Source organism: Pan paniscus, chromosome X (assembly GCF_029289425.2).
Source record: "Pan paniscus chromosome X, NHGRI_mPanPan1-v2.0_pri, whole genome shotgun sequence".
Lineage (NCBI taxonomy): Eukaryota > Metazoa > Chordata > Mammalia > Primates > Hominidae > Pan > Pan paniscus.
The window spans coordinates 33,686,243-33,709,431 of record NC_073272.2 but is presented as its reverse complement, the minus strand read 5'-3'; the positions used below and the strand labels follow the sequence as shown (position 1 = coordinate 33,709,431).

Here is a 23,189-nt window from a genome sequence, read left to right as displayed (position 1 = left end):
GGTTAATGAAACAGGAAAGGGGAAATCCAAGAAAAATTATGCCGCGCTTTAGAGAATCTCCTAAGCACAGAGATATTGGCAATGTGCAGATGAAATAGCTGTCACAGGTCAGCCATGTCAGAGGTGATTCCAGCCACTAAGTATCTACTGCAGATTAGATATTTGGAAAGCAGAATGAGCTCTGTTCATGCCATTACTGGGGCTTGACTTCTTAATGGTTTCAAGTCCCCCTTTGACTCTAATCCTTCTAAAGTCAACTTTGTATAAACTCTTTTCAAAAGTGTTTATCCCTATAGAATAAGCTCAAAACTCCATGTCATGGCACACAAAACTCTTCAAATCATATTCAGCTGGTATTGTTTTCTTCCACATTCCAGTCATAACTAGGATCCCAAGAATTAGCAAATAAAAATATGAAACATCCAGAATTCTAAGCATAACTATTTCCCAAATACTACAACAAAAAACACTGAAAAGTATTAATTGCTTATACAAAATGTAAATGGTATCCTGTATTTTATAAGGCAACCCTAGTCATAAGATCTCTTTCTTCTTCCTCACACACTGTCAAGCTTGAGCCAACAGAGTACCTTTTAATGGGCTGCGCAGAATAGCTTTCGATAGTTTAACCATTAATTAATAGAAAATTCAAATGAGATATCCTCTGTGAAATCATCCTTCTCTCCTGCCTCCTGTCTCTCCATTCTTTCTCCAGGAGAGAGAGGCCCTCCAGACTCCATGCCTTTGTAGTGTATTGTGTCTGTCTTTATTAGAGTATTCATCACTTGGTAGTTGAATTCTGTGTTTAAATACATTTTTTTTTCTTCCAGAATAAGTGTTCATGGAAGGGAGGGATGATTTACCTGGCATACTGCCTGGCATATAAAAGGCCCTAAATAATTTTTCTTTTAACCAGTAACCAACTAACCAATTCAACAGTTTTTTAAATGAGTGAAACCACTTTTTAAATTTTTTTTAAATTCATGCTTCACCTGTAAAAATATATAGATGAATTGCAATCTGGAACTCTGAGTAATTTATATAAAAGTGATGAAAAAGACCATGGCTTCAAATTTGTTGTTTTAGTTCCAGCTTCAGTTCATACAAACATTACAAAGTCACAGTATCTATTGTGTAAAAAGTTTCATCCCAATGAAAAAATTCAAATGTCTGTCTAATAGAGATGCTCTAATGGACAGCGATGTGTAGACTTCAGAAGAATCTCCTCACACAGCCTTGGAGGCGTAAGTTGGGAACAGAGCAAGTTCTGTGTTTGCCTTTCAAAGGAATGTTCCTTTCCCTTTCATTGACAAATATTATAAAGATGCCCCAAAACTTCTGTGAGTTTCCCCCGGGACGTAAGGTCCTCTGCATTTTCCTAACTTGTTTCTCAAAGCGGTGGTTCCCAAGGCCTGAGAATAGCTGTGTCTCAGCTCTCTCCTGGAAACCAGAGCCTAAAATGTTGCCACATCATCAGGAATGTAGCTGCATACTTAGCCAGAGCCAAGAGATGAGCCCCCCTAGCAAAGCCCTTGGACTGGACAAAATTGTTAGCCATTTGGTGTAGGTCATTGCACTAGGTCCATTACACAGGTTATCTGGCAGGAATCCCAGCTTTGGAGGAAAGACGTTTAAATCCTGTAAATAAATGGCTGGAACACCATAGCAGTTGATTGTGTTAAGCCCTCATCCAAAATTGCTTTGTTAGGTTCTATTATATTGCTCATTATCTTGCTGTGAAGAAAATTAAGCTTACATCTGCTTAGGGTGACAGGGTATCCTGTTGTCACAGGATTTTCCACATTTTAGGCCTATGTCACAAGCTCCCAATAAACCCTCAGAGAAGATCTTTTGTGTTCACAGGCATCCAGGTGTCAGGCAGACACAGTCTTTGTCTTCTTTAAGCTCAGTGACACGTTCAGGGCTGTGTATACTCCTCCATTCCCTGCCAGAGACAAAATGTTTATGGAACAGTCAAGCTAGAAGGGACCTCAGAATTAATGTAATCAAATGTCTGCATTTTTCAGTTCCAAGGATACTCAGCGAAGGCCCTCGGATTCTGTAAGTAGTGGTAGAGGTGGTATTAGAAGTCAGGTTGCCTGACTTCCAAACCTCTGTTAGTTACTGTCCCCTCCCCTGCATGCAGCACTAGTGTAATCCCCCAACTCTCACTTCCCTTTTTCGCCACATGCCTCTCTCTCTTTCCTTCCCTTGATTACCCTGCCTATCCCTCCTACAAGGGAAACGACCACCAGGCATCCTCATCTGAGACCCGGGAATGGAGGCCAGGTCTTTTCCCTCCCTCCCTCCCTTTCCCCTTTTTTTGTGTGACAGTAACATTATTCAAGTACAGCTGTTCCTTTTTTCAGTACCTTCCCCCTCAGACCAGAAGTTAATGAAAAATAGGGTTGCGTGATATGCAGCCTGGGGGCCAAAAATGTAGGACAAGCAGTGTGCTTCAAACAAAATTGTAGGGTTCTGGTTTCATGCACAACCTTGGAGGACGGTGGCTAGAGGCCCTAGTATGAGAGATCAATTAAACATGGAGGCCAGAAATTAACCACATGGGATTAACATACATAAGGCTGCTTCTTTTCAATGAGTCTAGGAAACACACTGGGGACAGCTTGTTCAAGACAAGCTAATATTTGATGCTCCTTCATACGCTTGCTTAAAATATTTGTTCAGCGTTTATTTAGTGGGGGCAAGAAAAATTGATGTTATGTTAATAAGAAAACCTCTTTACCTCTTACCTTTTATTAAAATAATCAACTTAGAAGATATACTAAAACTCACATGACTTTTGACATCTATGGATGATCTTTCATTTAATATTTTTCTGCTATTCCTACTATAGAATAAAAGCTGCTATTGCATTATTACAGAGCATAATGTGAGCCACATATGTTATTTTAATCTTAATGGCCACATTAAAATAGTAAAAATAAACAGGTGAAATTTATTTGGATTATATGTTTTATTTAACCCAGTGTATCTAAAATTGTATCATTCTGACGTTGCAATCAGTGTAAAAATACAGTCATGCTATGTGTAATGAGGTTTTGGTCCATGATAAACTATATATACATTGGTGATCTAATAGGATTATAATACAGTAGGTTTACCATACCTTTTTCTATGTTTAGGTATGTTTGGATACACGAGTACTTGCCACTATGTTAGAATTTCCTGTAGTATTCAGTACAGTCACATGCTGCACAAGTTTGCAGCCCAGGAGCATTAGGCTATATCATGTAGCCTAGGTGTGTAGTAGGCTATACCACCTAGGTTTGTGTAGGTACACACTATGATGTTTGCATAAGGATAAAATCACCTAATGACACATTTCTCAGAATGTATTCCTGTCATTAAGTGATGCATGGATGAATTAAAATATTTTGGATTCTTTTTTTTTCAGTACTATGCCTTTGGAATCCAATATGTATTTTACAGCATATGTCTATTCCAAATAGGCTTATTCTGGGTGCTCAATAGCTACATGTGGTTAGTGGCTACCATATTAACCGGTGAAGTTCTATGCCCATCAAGGCTACACGTAATTTACAGGGTATAATAGTATTTTAAAAATTAATTTTTTTCTGGCTTTTATGTTGACATGTCGTTTCCATTTTTTAAATTTTTGTTTTATTTTCTTTCACTGCTTTGGAAACGCACAACTTCTTGGAATGCAAATTAAAAGATATCGAATAATGATGTAGATAACTTGTTATTGCTAAATGTCTACCACTTGAAATATTCAAGTTTCAAATTTCAGCTAAATGCGATTGCAAGCTTCAGCTAGCTGGTCCCAGATGGATGGCCCAGCTAAATCAGACATTTGTACATACTGGCTACAAAGTGTCTCAAAAACAGACCAGGAGGGTCGTGGATTTAAAAAAATTTCCACCGAAGGATGCTGTCTTGTCCATTTTCCAATTTGGGTAAATTAATGGATACTGCATTTAAAAGTGTTTTTATTTCTCATACATTGAAGCCCTGTACTGCACTCACCAACTCACCCGTTAAAGCAGCTCTGAAATACAGGCAGGACCAAGACTTAGATGGACTGGAGGTTGGGCTACAACTCCTTGAACATCTGGAGCAGAGGTCAGCAAACTTTCTATAAAGGTCCAGATGGTAAATATTTTAGGCTTTGCAGGCCAATAGGTCTCTGCCATGACTACTTAACACCGCTATTGTGGATCAAAAGCAGCCCTAATACGTAACTGCACATAAACGAATGGGCATGGCTGTGTCCCATGACAATTTACTTGGGGACACAAATTTGAATTTCATATAATATTCATGTCTCACCCATTTATTAATTATTTTCAATTTCTTCAAATGTTGAAACAATTGTTAGTTCTCAAACTGTACAAAGACATATGGTGGCTGAATGTGACCCATAAGCCATAGTTTGCTGCCCTCTGCCCAAGTCTCCTGTTGAAATGGGGTTATGGCAACAATCCTCGCAGAATATAAAACTATTTTGGCACCTGACTTTTGCCCTGATTTTTTTTATTGTTTCCAAAGAAATCAAGTATTTTTCTTTTTCAAATTTATATCCATATTCTCTTTTTTTCTTTGCTCTCTTCTCTTCTGGCCAGCAGGAAGAGACCAACCCATCTTTGAATTGTATTCACTTTCCTCATACTGTCACACAGCTAGTAAAGCTACAACTTCACATATGCCAATGCCAACTCTTCCCGATGTTGTGTTCAAAACCTTTCTAAGCATCACCATTCCCAGGAGTAGCAATTCTATATGATATTATTATTTTACTTGTTGGTAAGATTAAAAGTTCCAGGGATACTGATTTTCTTCTTTGTTAGCCATGTTTCATTGAGTGGATAAGCAATATGCATTTGCTTCATAGTATAAATAACAATAATGCATCAAATTGCAACAATATGAATATTACACATAGTAAAGATAAATGTGAGTTATGTAGGTCATGCCATTTGATAGAAATTTTTTTTTATATTTATATGTTTAAACATGACAATAAAATGATTCCATTCAGATGAAGGCAAAGGAATAGGATTTCTTTTCAGTGTGGTGGTTTTCTATTTTCGTTTTGTTTTGTTTTGTTTTTTAGAGAATGAGTTTTGGAGAAAAACAAGCTTTCTAGACAGAAAATATTGAAATTAAAACCAGCAATTCATGGTCATATTATTGAAACTGTCAAATTGGTATATATATTTGAACACTACTGATTATTTTCTAAAATGTTACGCTTTTAAAAAATCATGAAGATTGGCAAGTTTTTTAGATAAATAAGCAAATAGTGTAGTATGGCTTGTAACACTGTTCAAGATAACTTTTTTATAATGAGTATGGTCTTTCTCTGCCCTGTCTAATACAATGTGGGTTTTGAGCATTGGAAATGTGGTAAGTGCAGCTAAGGAACTGATATTTAAATTGTATTTAAGTTTAATAAATTTAAATTTTAAGTTATATTTTGATAAATTGCTTTGTTTTTCTTTTTTCTTTCTTTCTTTCTTCTTTTTTTTTTTTTTTGTTTTTTTTGAAACAACAGTCTCACTATGTTGCCTCCCAGGCTGGTATCCAACTCCTGGGCTCAAGCAGTCCTCCTTCCTCGGCCTCCCAAAGTGCTAGGATTATAGGCATGCACCACTATCCCCAGCTAAATTGTTTCTTAAATGAAACTTCTGAATTTGAGGATACGTGATTATGTGGTGTAGTTTTCCCTTTTTTTCCCCCCTGAAATCCATATTCTGAAGTACAGTGATTTATATAAAAGTAAAAAGAAAGAGACTGTTTTTTTTTTAATTCTATTAAGAAACCAAATTTTAACAGACACCTCAGGGCCTAAATAAATATCAAGTTATTGTTATTTGTTATGGTTCTTGTTGCTTGGGTAAAACTGTACAGATCATGACTTAGTTTTCCTTGAATTTTTATCAAACAAATGAACAAAATGAGCAAACAAAAATATTAAAAATGATATTTCCTATGAATCCAAGGGACATTTTTCTGTATCAGCCAGGCTGATGCTAAGGTCCTTCAAGCAAATAAGATCAAAGATTTCTGATTGGAGAGTGTGGGAATAAAGTAGCCCTTGTTTAGTGCTACTTTGTAGAGCCTTTGTTTAGAGTATGGCTGGGAGGGAGGGAGAGGGGAGAAAAATACGGGGTTAATTTGTAACAACACATTCTGTGGTGTGTGTGTGTGTGTGTGTGTGTGTGTGTGTGTGAGAGAGAGAGAGAGAGATTAAATTACATTTAACTTCTTTAAATTTTATTGTCCTCAGGGTTTAAACAGTATGTGACCAAAATCACATTATTTAGTGAAGAGTTTGTGGGTAGGTGGATAGTTAGATGGGTATAAATCCCTATAAAATCCATTTTAGAACTATTGAGGTTTGAGCAAATCAATGTCACCTATTCACTTCATTTGTCTAATGCCTCCAGGAGCCATTAAAGGGCTTGTTACCTAACTTTAGGGTAGGTTTAGATCAAGGTGAACAGTCAAAAAATATTATCCATGTACTCACGTATATTATTAAGTATTCTTTGACCATGGAGTTAGATGCTTATACTGCAAACAAATAAATTAATGAATAACAATGCTGCTCATGAACACCAAAGTTTATTGAAAAGTCAATATGGTTTTAGTGTGGTAATAAGGGCAGAGTTCTCCAAGGACTGCCAACCTATTTATTGTACATCAAATTTTACTGACTTTGAAATCTTGCTAGAAATGTTCATTTACCTCATAATGTATTATATGTTTGACGTCTTGAGAAAAATAACAAAATCCATGTGCGGTAATGAAGTGGTTATGCAATAAAACTAACATACACTGTGATTTGACACAGGGGACTTCACTGTTATCATATACTTAAAACTGGAAACAATGTAGGAAATATAGATGTATAAACATCGTAAGTAAAATCCACATACTTTAAAAAGGAAATCCACTTACTTTTAAAGTAATATTCCAAGAGCTATGCCACTGGGGGCTGAATGTCATAAAAATGATTTGTAATTAGTCACTTTTACATTGTATATGGATTTATAGTTTTAAAATATCTGGTGGCATATAACCACAATGTATTTTTCAGTCATATATTCATCATTATTTTATCAAATTTCCAGAGGGAAAGAAAATAAATGACCTCCTAGTGAGGGATATTTTACCACGAGACCAGTTGTAAAAATAATCGAGTTTTGTGCCTGGGAAGATATCTTTGCTAAGTCTAGTTCTCCAGTGACATTAAATTATTGTTGTTAAAAAATGTGTGAGGCAAAATGAACTCTCCAAATATTTCATACTACATGCATTTTATCCAAAAGAAGATAATGGTTTACATGAATTATTTAATTGGTATTACTAATTTGGGGGAGGTGTTTTTTGGTTGGGGGCAACAGAATATTTGCCTAAAATGCATTCAGAGTGCACTGTTATTTAGCTATTTTCAAGGTAGAGGGATATTGGCATTGGAGACTTACACGTAGCCATACAATGGCCAACTTCAGTCAACTACAGAAGCAATATAGGGCAGCGGTTGGAACAAAATAGCTACTAGGTAAATATTGATTGAATTAATTACACGGATATTACCACTAGTCCTGCGATTAATTAATACCTAGTCCTGTCTCCAGCCCCAGAATCCATGACATCAAGCTAACTAACAGAAAACATATCAAGAATTTTATTCCTTAGTCCTCTTGACTGACCCTCAAGAGGGTCTACCCTCTTCTACTCTGTATTCTCACATCAAATTTCACTAGTCCAGCCGCCAAGTAACACCTGTTCTGACTGTGCTAGTGAACTTGGATATTCACACATAGCCTAAAATGGGAAACAGAGTTAGAAATGTCATGTATAAGGACATAAGTGTTTTCAAAGTGTACAAGAACGTAAGCGTTTTCAGGAGATTTACCTTCTCTTTTCTGTTTTATTAGCGAATGATAGATTGTTTTGTATGACTGTTCATTTAACAAATGCTATATCATGTAAGAAAAGTTACTAATGGTATATAAAGATGTAAAATTCAATTGTGGCTGTGTGTATGTGTGAGTATTCTAGCTTTTGGGGAGAGACAAGAGAAGAAAGAAGACATAAGTTGGAAGAGAACAGTAAAATAAAGAAAAAAGTAATAACTGACAGTGTCTAATGAAGTAGCCCAGGTAATTAATGCTAGAGTTTATTAGATAGAATCATTATTTCCTTCCAGAGGGATTAAGCAATCTTCTCTGAGGAGGTGGAACTTTTATTACCCAAAACATGAAGGATTGGGAAGAGTTTTATATGTGTCGATAAGGAAAATAGATATTTTATTGAGGGAAAAGAAGACATTTTAATGGCAGAGTACACAATGTCAGAGAAACAGACCAAAAGAAGTGCTTTGTTATTAGGAAGATTTGAAGAATGGAAGATAGCGTCAGATTGTTAAGAACTATTTTTTAGATAAAGGCAGGCTAAAGAAGTTGGAGGCTATTGGAAATCAGTCATACAATTTTAAGCAAGAGAATCAATGAGTGGCAATTTTGAAAACTGAATTTGATAGTGGCAAGGAAAATAGGGCTCTATCATCCCACTTACTTTCAAAGTTATGAAGAAATTGTAGTAAGCTCCAATCAGTACCTAAAGGAATTTATTTTGTGAAATGCTGTAAACAAAAAGCAAACCTTCTTTTGCACTCATATAGTATATTTTCTCAAAGTCATATAGCTAAAGGGAATGAGAGGTAAAATAGTATAGTGGCTAACAGGATAGGCTTCAAAGCCTAACTTCTTGGGTTCAAATCCTAGCTTGGTTACCATTTAACAGCTATCTGACCTTGTACAAGTCACATGAGTACTCTGGGAACAATAATACTACCTGTATTATAGAGTTGTTATTAGATGTTGTTGATAGATATGTTGGGCACATTTTAGGCACTACATACATAAACCTACTTCTATAGAAGTATACATGTGTACCTATATTTAAAATAATGATTTTCTTTTTTAAAAGAAGCACATATTCATTGCAGAAAATTTTTTTGAAATTTTAAAAGTAAAATCTCTGGTCTAAGTGCACTAAAATGTTTTAGACTTTAGATATGAACTACAAAAACCTACCTCATCCACACCCAACCCCACTCCCAGAGATATTTCATTTTATTTGCTTGCTATCAGTAATGAGAAGACCCAATTCACCACACAATTTCTGTTGTATGAGACTATTGTATTGCAGTGCAAGATAGTGTTTTAAATCTTTGTTAAATCAATAGGTGCAATATTACACCTCCCTGTTTGAATTTTCCTAGTGAAGTTAAACAATTTTAATAGGCCTATACATAGGTCAGTTACAGTTCTTTCATAAATGGTCTATTCCTCATTATCCTTTTTAATTGAGTATTTGTCTTTTTTTTCTACTGATTTGTGAGAATGTTTTTATCTTAAGAGTGTCAAAAAGATGAATTGTTTTTGCCTTTTTCTTTGGCTTGTTTGATTTTTTATGTAAAGAAATTTTATACTGCTATGAATGTAAGTCATTACTTTATGGCTTTTAAATTAAAATTATAAGAATAGCCTCCCATATTTTCATTACTTTTATAGTTCAATTTTTTTACATGTAACATTTCATTCATCTGGTATTTAGTTAGGAATTGTGTGAGATAGGATTTTAAAATTAAGTTAAAATTCAATCAAGTCTTTATTTTTTAAGTACAGAAGTTTCCGAATTCAGCATTTACATTAAATTTTTTGAAAATAATGCTAAAATATCATGTAAATTATTACTTATTTGAATTGAAAATTCCCTATTATTATTTTTAATCTTTATAACAACTTATGTTATCTATGCTTCTATTATAAAATGAATGACAAGTCTACCAAAATAGAGAAGATGCTTATCACAATTATATCATGATAATTTAAACATGATTTTGGATTAATCATAATCCAAAAATGCATTTGATAAGCATTCTAACTGTTCTTCTAGTCCCCATAAAATTAACAAATGTCAAACAGTAATGTTTTAATTTTCAAAATATTCATATTAATATTCATTTTCAAAATATGTTTACTTGCATGCATTTCATTTATATTATTTCTTATTGAAGTTGACTTCTAAATGTATATTGCTTTAATGATACTAAGTATTAAGGGTATAGATTGTACTCACACAAATAACTTTTGAAACGCATAAGTTTAAATAGATCCATTTATCAAATGATGTCTTTTTTTTTTCTTTTTTTTTTTTTTTTGTGAGACGGAGTCTCACTCTGTCGCCCAGGCAGGAGTGCAGTGGCGCGATCTCGGCTCACTGCAAACTGCACCTCCTAAGTTCATGCCATTCTCCTGCCTCCGCCTCCAGAGTGGCTGGGACTACAGATGCCCACCACCATGCCCGGCTAATTTTTTGTATTTTCAGTAGAGACGGGGTTTCACCGTGTTAGCCAGGATGGTCTCGATCTCCTGACCTTATGATCCGCCCGCCTCGGCCTCCCAAAGTGCTGGGATTACAGGCGTGAGCCACCGCGCCCGGCCCAAATGATGTCAATTTTGAAAGATACTGGAAAGTATGTTTTGAGAGGGAAGAGGGAAGGAAAGAGTAGAATATGAAGTCAGTAAAACCTGGATATTTAGTGCCATCTTTGTTACTTACTAGTAACCTTATGAATATTATTTATATTGTTGATCCTTAATATCCTCACTTGATAATTTTAGAAAATGTTATGTACTTCATAGGATCATGGGTAGAATAAGAAAGTGAATATAAGTAAAGTCCATCATAAAGTACCTGAAATATGTTGTAAACCTAAGTTATAATAGTAATTTTATTGTTGCTAATATTTCAGAGGAATAGCCACCAAACCAGTACTACTTATTATTTATTTCTATTTAACATATAAAACATATAATATTCTTTCTGAGTGGTAACTTTGAAAAAGGACAAAAATATTAAAAATTACATTAAAATCATGTATAATTTATAATACTCCTTTAAAGGTTAATAAAGTGTGCATATATTTCTAATCATTCACAAATATGAAAATCTATGTGTAAATTTTTAAATTTTCTAAAAACTTGACAAATAAAAATTGTATTATTGTCATGGTGTACAATGTGATATTGTGAAATATCACATATTGTGAAATAAACATTGTGGAATGACTAAATCAAGCTATAGAACATATTCATTACCTTACATACTTATTATTTTTTGTGGTAAGAACACTTAAAATCTACTTTTAGTAATTTCCAAGTATACGTTATTGTTACTAACAGTAGTCACCCTGAGTTACAATAGATAACTAGGATTTATTCCTCCTGTCAAACTGAAATTGTGTATCTTTTCATCAATATCTCCCAAATCACCCCACCCCCAGGATCTGATAACCACCATTTTTCTCTGTTTCTCTGAGTTTGACATTTTTAGATTTCACATATAAGTGAAATCATACAGTATTTGCCTTTCTTTGCCTAGCTTATTTCACTTGACAACATGTCTTCCAGTTCAATCCGTGTTGTTGCAAATGACAGGATTTCTTTCTTTCCTAAGGCTGAATAGAATTCCATTGTGTTTATATACCACAATTTCTTTAACCATTCATTTATTGATGGACATTTAGGTTGATTCCATATCTTGGCTATTGCAAATAGTGCCGCAGTAAACATGAGAGGGCAGATATCTCTTCAAAATACTGATTTCAATTCTTTAGGATATATGCCCAGAGATAAGATTGCTAAATCATATGGTAGTTCTATTTTTAATGTTTTGTGGATCTTCCATACTGTTTTCTACAATAATTATACTAACTTACATTCCCATCAACATTGTACAAGGGTTCTCTTTTCTCCACATTCTGGCCAACACTTTTCTTTTGTCTTTTTGATAATAGTCATTCTAACAGGTATAAGATGATATCTTATTTTGGCTTTGATTTGCATTTCCCTGCTGATTAGTGAGGTTGATCATTTTTTTTTTCATATGCTTGTTAGCCATTTGTATGTTTGCTTTAGAGAAATATCTATTCATGTCCTTTGCTGTGTGTCGATACTGATATGTAAAATATGCATACAAAATCAAAACCATAATTTATTTTTAATATATTTTTAATATGTCATTAATATTTTTCAGTGTAATCGGATGTTTCTCATGATATTTACTTTAATGGATGCAACATATTTCATTATGTAAAAGCAGTTTATTCTATTTGGGGAGATTTCGTTTCACTTTTTCACCAGAGTGACATTAATTGAACATTCTTGTCATAGGTCTCTGTGTTTATCTCTGATATTCCCCTAGGAAAATTCATAGAAGTAGCATTTTGGAGTTGAAGGGAATGAGTAATCTTAAGGCTTTTAAAGTAGTTTTATCAAATTTTCTAAACTGAAGTATAAAGACACATAGAAAAGTACACAAATCATAAGAATAGAAATTCAGGGATTTTTAAAAAAAACTTAGTGTATCCATGCTACTACCACCAAGATCAAGAATTAGAACATTACCTCAGGAGCCCCTCTCCTGTTCCCTCCCAGTTATGAGCCTCTCCCCTGCCACCACCCTCTCCCAAAGATAAGCACTCTTTTGACTTCTAACACCTAGATTAGTTTTGACTTTGAAATTCCTATAAACAGAATCATCCAGTATATGCCCTTGTATTTGACATGTCCTGCTCAACATTATTTTTGTGATATTATTCTATGCTATTGCCTGTGCCATAGTTAGTTTAGTTTTTCTATGTATGGTATTCTATTGTGTGAATATGCCACAGTTTATCCATTCTGCTAATCAATGGACATTGGGTTGTGTCTATTATGGGGCTATTAGGAAAAATGCTGGTGTGATGTTCATGTCCTTTCCTGCATATATGTATATATTTATTTTTAATATACGTGGAAGTACAATGGCTAGGTCATAAGATGTGTACATTTGGCTTTGGAATAACCAGAAAACAGTTTTTCAGTGTGGTCATTTCAGTTCATTTTCACCAGCAGTATATAAGACTTCTAGTTGATCCACATATTCATCAAGAGTGTGTATTTTCAACCTTTATCCTTTTAACCATTTAGGTGAATGTGAAATGGTATTTCATTGTGTTTTAATTTGCAATCACCTGACGATTAGTGCCATTTTTATATCCTCTTATGTGAAGTCATTATGCAAATCTTTTGCCCATTAAAAATAATAGTTGTCTTTTTCTTACTGATGTAGAAGTTATTTGGATACAAGTCCTTTGTCAGATCTATGCATTGCGAATATCTTTTTCCAACCTAAACTTTGCTTTATTTTTTTCTCTTAACAATCTTTCCTGATAAATGGAGTTTGATTTATCAGTCTTTTCCTTTATGGCTAATGCTTTTTATATCTTGTTTAAAAAATAATAAATTAACCTAAAATTGTTGAGATTTTTTTCTGTATTTTCTTTTGAAAACTTTATTTTTTTGCCTTTCACACTGAGGTCTGCAAACAATCTAGAATTGATGTTTTGTGTATGATGTGGAGAGTCAAGGTTCATATTTTTCAAATGACTAATCAGTTAACTTGGTGCTATTTACTGAAAAGATCATCCTTTTCCAACTTAAGTGACACCATCGTATAAATTAGGAAACGCTATATAGATGATTTGTTCTCACTTCAATCCCACACAGGCTTAATTATAATAAATATTCATGTCTGGTGGCAAACATTCTTAAACTTCGTTATTCTTCAAAGTTGCCTTGGATATTCTTAGCCCTTTGCACTTACATATAAATCTTAGGATTGGCATGTCAATTTCTACTAAGAAATGGTTGCTGCAATTTTGATTGAGATTGCATTGAATTTATAGATTATTTGAAGAGAGGGCAGATATCTTTACAGTATTGGACTTTCTAATTCATGAAGAAGGTAGTCCTCTATTTGTTTACATTTTCTTCAATGTCTCAGTAGTGTTTGTAGTTTCCAGGGTAGAAGCTTAACTTTTCGGTCTGAATTACCAAATCACTAGCAACATATATAGTCATGCATTTCTTAACAAATGAGATATGTTCTGAAAAATGTGTCATTAGGTGATTTTGTTGTTTTATAATCATAGAGTGTACTTACACAAAGATAGATGGTATAGCCTACTGCACATCCAGGCTATATGGTACAGCATATTGCTCCTAGGCTGCAAACCTGTACTGCATGTGACTTTACTGAATACTGTAGTCAATTGTCACACAGCAATATTTGTGTATCTAGACACAGAAAATGTACCGTAAAAATACAGTATACAAATGATAAAAAATAGTACAGCTGCATACGGTATTTACCATGAATGGAGCTTGCAGGACTCAAAGTTGCTCTGGGTGAGTCGGTGAGTGAGTGGTAGTGGTGAGCAAATGTGAAATCTAAGACATTATTGTACAGTACCATACAGTTTACAAACACTGTATAGTTAGGCTGCACTAAATTTATGAAGACACATTTTTATCTTTTTTTTTTTTTTTTGTATTTTTAGTAGAGATGGGGTTTCACCGTGTTAGCCAGGATGGTCTCAATCTCCTGACCTTGTGATCCACCCGCCTCGGCCTCCCAAAGTGCTAGGATTACAGGCGTGAGCCACCGCGCCTGGCCCATTTATTTTCTTTAATGATAAGTTAACCTTAGCTTATAGTAACTTTTTTACTTTATAAACTTTTTTTTAAGTTTTTGACTCTGTAATAACACTTAGCTTAAAACATGAACACGTTGAACACCCGCACAAAAATATTTTATATCCTTATTGTAGCAGCTTTCTTATTTTTAATATTTTTGCTGTTTAAGCTTTTCTGTTAAAAAGTAAAACACAAACACGCACATGAGCCTAGGCCTACATGGGTCAGGATCATCAATATCACTGTCTTCCACTTCCACATGCTGTCCCCCACTGGAAGGTCTTCAGGTGCAATGAAACATTCATGAAACTATCATCTCATAGGATAACAATGCCTTCTTTTGAACTAATTAAGAATATAGTAAATACATAAACCAATAACAGTTGTTTATTATCATTATCAAGTATTGCATACTGTACATACTTTTCTGTGCTGTATTTTTATATAACTGGCAGTGCAGTAGGTTTGCTTACACCAGCATCACCACAAACGTGAGAGTAATTCATTGCACTGTGACATCACTAGGTAATAGGAATTTTTCAGCTCCATTGTAATCTCATAGGATCACAGTCAGTCTGTTGACTGAAATGTGGTGAATGACTGTATAATAGGGCTCCAAGGAAGATCATAAAATTGCTTGTTTTCCAGAACTTTGACAAAGACCTTTTACAGAAACTAATATAATAGATAAATAATAGTATAACATTGCTGTTTTCCTTTGCATTTCATTGATTACTAACTGTTTGGATTTTTTCTTGTTTATTGGCTGTTTACATTTTTGTCAATTTCTTTTTATGTTCTTTATCCAGTTTTCCAGTAGATTTTTCCTTTTTTTACTCATTAAAAGATTTTTTTATATACTAAAATTATTACCCTGTGTCTGATATATGCTGCAAATATTCCCAGTTGTCATTTGTTTTAATTTTGATTATTGGCTTTAATTTATAAGTGAATACGCATATTATATTCAATCTTTTTATATTCTTTTTTGCTTCTAATAGCCTTCCCCACGCCAATATTTTATTCCAGTTCTTCTTACTATTTTTATGCTTAACACTTTAATTTTTCTAAAATGTTTTGTGTTATGAAATCCATCTTAATATGTTTATTTCTAAAACAGACACTTTTGCTTATCTTAATATTAAAACATATACATTTGAAATTAACATTCAGAGATTGAAAGAATAAGGAAAGTAATCTTGTGTGAAATTAGGTCAAGATGTGCTTAGATACTAAATTAACACATAAGGGAATTGAATGTGTTTGTTTTCTTTCACCACAGGGAACATGTTATATGAAGAGCATGGTTTTATAATACATAAAAGGATTATTAGAAAAATGATGTATTTTACCGGTCAGGTGTTTGTGTCTATACTTTGATGTGAATGCAAAATAGTAAATATAAATGTAAATTAATTTAAAACACATAGAATCTGATACAAACCTTAATCTTTTTCCACGTTATACATTACTCACACCTGTTATATTTTTCCGTGAACTATTTGGAATACTCTCAATTCCTGGAAACTGTTTTAAAGTGGAGAAGAGCACAAAAAAAATATGTGTTAAAAGTTCTTGATTTCCACCCAACCATTAAGTGATATTGACAAAGAAAACTATTCAGAGCATTTTTCACTGATGGCTTTAGATATGTTATACCAGAATAATAATGATTCATTATTAAAATATGCAAAGTGTAATTTCTCAACAACATTTTGTGGTAGGAAGATGAGCTAGTACAGTAGTTTTCCTTATTAAATAATTTTTTACAAAAGTAATTGACATGGTTTGGCTGTGTCCCCACCCAAATCTCACCTTGAATTATGGTAATCCCCACATGTCAAGGGTGGAGCCAGGTGCAGATAATTGAATCATGGAAGAGGATCCCCCATACTGTTCTCCTGATAATCAGTAAGTTTCACAAGATCTGATAGTTTTATAAATGTGAGTTCCCCTGAGCAAGCTCTCTTCCCTGCTGCCATGTAGAATGTGTTTTTGCTTCTCCTTTGCCTTCTGCCATGATTGTGAGGCCCCCCCTGCCATGTAGAATGGTGAGTCCATTAAACCTCTTTCCTTTATAAATCACCCAGTCTCAGATATGTCTTTGTTAATAGTGTGAGAGCAGACTAATACAGTAATGCATTTACATTGTTCAAAATATAAAAGGTACAGTAAAAAATATCTCACCCTACCCATCATCTGCTCTACCCTCACTGCACATTAACCTTAATTCTAGAAACAAATCTACAAAATAAATTCCTGGGAATAAAATTTCCGGGTCAAAGTTTACATGCTTTTTATAGATATGGCCAAACTGCCTTCCACAAGAGGTACACAAATGTATACTTCCCACCAGCCACGTAGAAGAGTCTGCATTTTCCCACAGCCTTGGCAGCATAGTGTATCTGCAGACTTGAATTTTTGCCAGTGCAATAGATGAAGCTCTAATTTTCATTTCTCTCATTATTACCAAGGCTAAGCTTCTGTTCATGCATTTAAAATCCTTTGTATTTTCTTTTCTGTGAACTGTCCTTATCTTTTGTCCAATTTTCTTTTGGGTTGTTGGCCTTTTTCTTATTAATTTGCAGAAGGTCTTTCATGTGTTAGGAAAATTAGTCCCTTAGACATGAGTCACAAGCATTTATTTTTCATAATTGTTCATTTGTTTTTGATTTTTCCTATGGCTCTTTTGGTCATGCAGAAGCTTTTGATTTTTTATATAGTCCAGTTTACTGATATTTTTGTCTGTTAATTAAAGTTATTTAACTTGAGGATACAATTTACATTTTTTTGTGGTTGACTACTATAGACATATACTGCTTCTTACATTGAAAAAATAATAATCCTGAATTTGGAAATTGTTTTTAACAAACTTTTGGTGAAGGTCCATCATATTTAGGAACAGAGCTTGTTTGACCCAGAAATCAAAGGTCAGTGAGAAGGAGCAATGTAAATAAAAAGTTAAATAGCATGAGGTAAATGTTATGATGGTGGGAAAGACAAGATCTGAGAGGATAAACCTAAAGCAACAGCATAATTAAGCTGAAAATTTCATCTCATGATAAGCTATCATTTCATTATTCCAGATGTTAGTCAAATCTGACCCATTACACTGTTTTCTGTCAGGAATTGTTTTACCTCTATTACAAGGAAGGGATAGTATGGGAGGATGATAAGGAAACCAGCAATCTTAGTTAAATGTTATACAGATTTCTGTGCTTATATATGAAGCCTAAATGAAACGTGAACAATTTCATGATCAGAAAAAAAGGAGTTCATCGCTCAGTTTTAGAGATTTTAGGAAAATATGATGGCTATTATCTCAGTAGCTTCAGAGTCTAGAGGCATTTAGATGTTGTTAGTTGAAGCTGTAAAACGCTTTTTACATCTACTTGTGAGTAGAAAATGATCCAATAAAAATAAAATGTTTAGTTACCTCCTTTAAAATGCTTGAAAAATAAGTTGAGGACATCATTAGATCATGTATTACAGACGTAGGAGTATATTTGTAACATCACCTACATCACACATACCTGTGTGCGCGCATGCGTGCACACACACACACACACACACACACATACACAAGAGTTCAGCACCACAGGTGTAGTTATGGATGTGAACTCACAAAACACAAATCAAGCAAAGAGAACAATATCTCAATTCATGATTCATGGACATTCTGTGCTATCTGAAACACGATGCTTCTTTTGCCCAACTCTCACCCACACAGGGAAAGGCTGCCAGGAATGAGAGGCAAGAAGTGTGCAGGTCACCTTCAACAGGAGCCACCAACTGTATTTCCCATCAATCTTTTACACCATTGTAGTCACGTGGATCCAAGGACTGTATTCCAACTGACAGCTCCCGCAATGAGGTGCAGTTCCACACGACAAAGCCAGGCCCAACATTTCCCATTCATCTTAAAGTTAGTGTTTCCAAGGAAACAGTGCTGTGGGAGCCTAGGGTCTGTCCCAGACTGACCTGCAACAGCCCAGGCTGGATGTTAATCCTTTGCTTATACAGTCTCATGAATTTTTCACAACATATATACATGCATTTACAAGACGTTTCACTGTACATATTGTTTACATATACAATCTTGTTTAAAATTCATTTTTCTGTACATTAATTGATTTTTTTCTCGACAACTTTCTCTTTTTCATCTCCTAACTCTTGCATCCAATTAAACAATGTACTGTTCATTAGTGACTTATTTTAAAAGTATCTAAAACAATTGTTCCAAAGCATGTGACATTGTTTATGTGACACACTAGTATATTATCTAGTTTATTTTTAAAATCTTCTCTATTATTATTCATAATATATTATTATGGAACAGATGTATATTATAAAATTTTATTCATATTGCAGTGTAATATTTTGTATTACAGTGGTATTATTAATAGTCTCGTAAAGAGCTATCATTACAAGTTTAAATTCTTTATTCTGGGATGCCAGTTTTAACTCTTGATATTCTGAAGAAAATAGCTTTACTCTTGTTTATTCTGGCTCTGTTTTTTTTTGTTTTGTTTTGTTTTTGTTTTTTTTGCTTTTTTTTGTAGAGATGGGAGTGTTGCTATGTTGTCCAGGCTGGCCTCGAACTCCTGGGCTCAAGCAATCCTCCTGCCTCAGCCTCCTGCTGGGATTACAGGCAAGAGCTACAGTGCTCGGCCTATCCTGGCTCTTTATTTACATGTAAGCTTGAGCAATAATCACTGCTACTTAATAACTTTATTGTCATTCATTATCATGCAGAGTATTGCTCTAAGGTATGTTCAGGGATGACGTTACTGAGTCCTAACAGTAATCCTATGAAGCAGGTGCTATCATTGTCCCCAATCTACAGAGGAGGCATTGAGAGTTAGAGAAAACTTGGCTAAAATGTTAGGCAAGAACTAGAACCAGAATTGAAATCCAAGTGGCCTAACTCTAGACCTCACAATGCTTAATACCATGTCATACTGCTTCCTAACCTATTTAATGTTTTTTCAACCCCAACGTCATCATCCATGTGTGATAGTGGGATCATGATAATATCTATATCGTAGCATTGTTGGATGGATTAAGGAAGTCTACAAATGTGAAACTTCCAAGGATGATGGTTGGCATATACTGATCTCTTAATAAAAATAACCTATAATCATTCTGTTACAGTCTACTCTAATCCAAATGTTCTTTTTACTTCTCATCTCAACCACCTGCTTCTGTTTACTAGGACTCAGAAACGATAGCTCACAAAAACGCATAACTTACCAATTTTCCTTGTACATGAAGGGACTTCCTTTTACAATCTTCCATGACATAAAAGAAAGCTAGAAGCAAGTATAGTAGAAGAAATGATTGCTATACAAACAAAATTATAGTTGGTTTGGTTTTAATTTTAGGATGCGCATTGAATAAAAATCACTCATTTGGGATTTAGAAGACCTGTGTTATATATCTGGTGCTAATGCTGAATAACTTGGCTTATTCATTTTTATAACTGCAAAGGAAGCGTGTATGGCATATAATACACAACACACCAGTATATTTAGTAACTGAGTGAATAAATGAAAGATGTATTTCTTTACTTTATCAGTTGCAGTTGGCTATGCCTTTGTGTAAGGTGTGTGTTTTGAAATTCCAAAAAGGTATTAGTTTCTTTAAAGGAAAGAATTTTTGTAGCATGTTAATGAATAATTTTGAATACATTGGTTAAATCCCAACATGTAATATATGTAAATAATCAATATTATGCTGCTAAAATAACACAAATCAGTAAGATTCTGTAATATTTCATGATAAATAACTTTTGAAAATATATTTTTAAACATTTTGGCTTATGCCTTGAGAATTATTTACCTTTTTAAAATGTATTTTCCTTTCAGGTTTCCAGAGCTTTACCTGAGAAACAAGGAGAAATTGAAGCTCAAATAAAAGACCTTGGGCAGCTTGAAAAAAAGCTTGAAGACCTTGAAGAGCAGTTAAATCATCTGCTGCTGTGGTTATCTCCTATTAGGAATCAGTTGGAAATTTATAACCAACCAAACCAAGAAGGACCATTTGACATTAAGGTAGGAACTTTTTGCTTTAAATATTTTTTTCTTTTTTAAGAAAAATGGCAATATCACTGAATTTTCTCATTTGGTATCATTATTAAAGACAAAATATTACTTGTTAAAGTGTGGTAAGGAAGACTTTATTCAGGATAACCACAATAGGCACAGGAACCACTGCAATGGAGTATTACAGGAGGTTGGATAGAGAGAGATTGGGCTCAACTCTAAATACAGCACAGTGGAAGTAGGAATTTATAGCCAAGGAGCAGTGTAGGAGTCAGTAGATGGAAAATTATTAAGAGGAAACATCAGGGGTAAGTGGGATTCTGGCTAAACCAACCTCACAGGATTCTTGCTGAAGATAGGCCAGGGTTATCTTATCAGACAACCCTTGGGGAATGGTGGAGAATACTGAGGGTGATCAGGTACCAAGGATAAAGGGTTCTTGTAAAACTGACAGGCTTCTTTGCTGAACCTGGATTTTACAGGGGAGTGCAAAGATGAGCCCAGGCGAAGGTTCAGAAGCCTGACTAAAGTTTAGTCAAGCAGGGAATCTTTGTCATCATCATCATTGTTGTCATAATGATAATAATAATTATTATTTTACTAGAATATGTTGCTTTTTCCTCAGCATTTACTAGAAATAAGGTCTTCATTAAACTTATGTTACTAGAATGCCTGCATCATATTTGTTACTATGATTCATTTTCTATCCCTGTTTTAATTGTGCTTAATACATATTCATAGATTCCTTATCCAAAATTGAAGTTGTTTATGAGATTAGGTTCCTAAAATATAATGTCTGGGCTCTTTTGTAGACATTGTAAAGCCCTCTCAGACTGACTACACTTTACCTTTCTATCTTCTCATTCTGCCAGCAATCTCCCCGTATAGTCTGGCCACAACAAATTACTTGGTACCTTTCCATCCACGTAATTTCATGTCATACCTGTGATCTTGGTTTTCTCTCTTCTTTAAATGACTTCTTTCAGTTTATTTTGATATAATGAATTTTCTTCCATTCTTTAAGAATGAATTCAAAGTCATTGCGTCTTCCAAGTTTTCTTCCGTACCCCAAGTAGAGTTAGAATCCCTGTTAGGATTTCTTATAAACCTCTTTATTCATCTCCCATTGTTCATATGTTGATTTATACTTAAATTTTATACACCTGAGTATTTCATTACACATCTGCACTGTTCTTTGAGTGCAGAGGGCATTCTCTTATTTATCTCTGCTTCTCCACTCATATCATACACACTCAGCCTAGGATCCAGTAAATGATGCTTACTTGTGAGTGTTTTTAAGTCAATGAATAAAGACAGTACCAAGACACCCAGAATACGAATGAGATACTGCAGGTAAGCGTAAGGCTTCAGACAATCCTGCCAATTGAACACCACTATCTCCTTCTTTTAGTGTCCTTGTAAATGCTGATTGCTTTTCTTTTCTCCCTTTCAAGGAATCTATTCCAAAGATTCTTTCAATATGCTGCCCCGTTTTGCGTCTCCTTATTTGCCAAAATCTTTAAGTAGCCAATCAAATAAACCGAATCATTGAAATTACAATCTATTAATGAATGTATTGTTGGGCAACTTCAGAGTAAAAAGGATAAGTAACATTTTTGAGTAGTTTTTTCTTTTATTTAATTGACTTTAATTGTTAAATTTATTTACTGTCCAGTATTGTAAAAACCTAACATTTTAATCTCCATTTAGCTGTTGTTTTGCTGGAACTGAGAGCAAAGGGAAAAGGAAGTTTGAGAATATTCTAGTGAAGAGGAAGTAAAAGTTTGGGGAAGATGGGCATGAGTAACAAGGAGATAGAGGGAAGTTTGCTACAACTAAAATGAGTTAGATTAGCAAAATGTTCTTGACTATGTTTACCTTACTTCCTCCTGACACTTATGTCTACCATTCTGATAGCTACTCCTCAAGAGCAGATGGCACTGTGGAAGTCACAAGTAGACATCATTTCACTAGTACAAAACTCAGCCTGCTCAGCCAGTGGCACAGTCTTGGGTTCAGTCTGATGATTAAATTTATGAGACATAATAGGCTTTACCCAGTAACAAATTTAGTTAGCTTTAAGAAATTATACAGGATGGGTAACAACAGCCTGCACATTAAAGGCACAGTGGAAGTCTTGATACCAAGACGTGGCTTCTGATGTCCCATCACCCTGAATTTTAGTCATACATGATCACAAGGGGCAAGACTGGGTGAGTACAAAACACATCATCGTCTCAGGGAAGCCATCAGTTCTAGGATCCTGACCATTTCTCCACTTAGCTAGTACATAATGTACTCAGAGGTGTTTGACTAGCTCCTATTCACCAGTACAATTACATCTCATGAATACTGATTTTTCACTGCTCAATAAACAACCCCAACAAGAAAGTACAGTTACTTGGCCCAATACACAATAACCTTAGCCAAATTCTCAATTATCTTATATCCAGTATATTCTTAAAAAGTAATTGACGTAATATTGCAAAGAGGAAAGGTCATAAAGTCTTTCCTCCCAACCAGAAATAGCTTTTTGTAGCTCACGGTAAAAGCACATTCTACT

At 34.4% G+C, this 23,189-nt stretch overlaps 1 protein-coding gene across 1 annotated transcript in view; it reads left to right on the top strand.

The window, feature by feature from the left end:
• DMD (dystrophin) overlaps positions 1 to 23,189 on the top strand; it is a 2,218,635-nt gene that overhangs the window by 1,439,130 nt on the left and 756,316 nt on the right. The window contains exon 48 of the mRNA XM_063601607.1: positions 20,450 to 20,635. Coding sequence (XP_063457677.1) covers positions 20,450 to 20,635 — 186 coding nt within the window. The remainder of the gene's footprint in view (positions 1 to 20,449; positions 20,636 to 23,189) is intronic.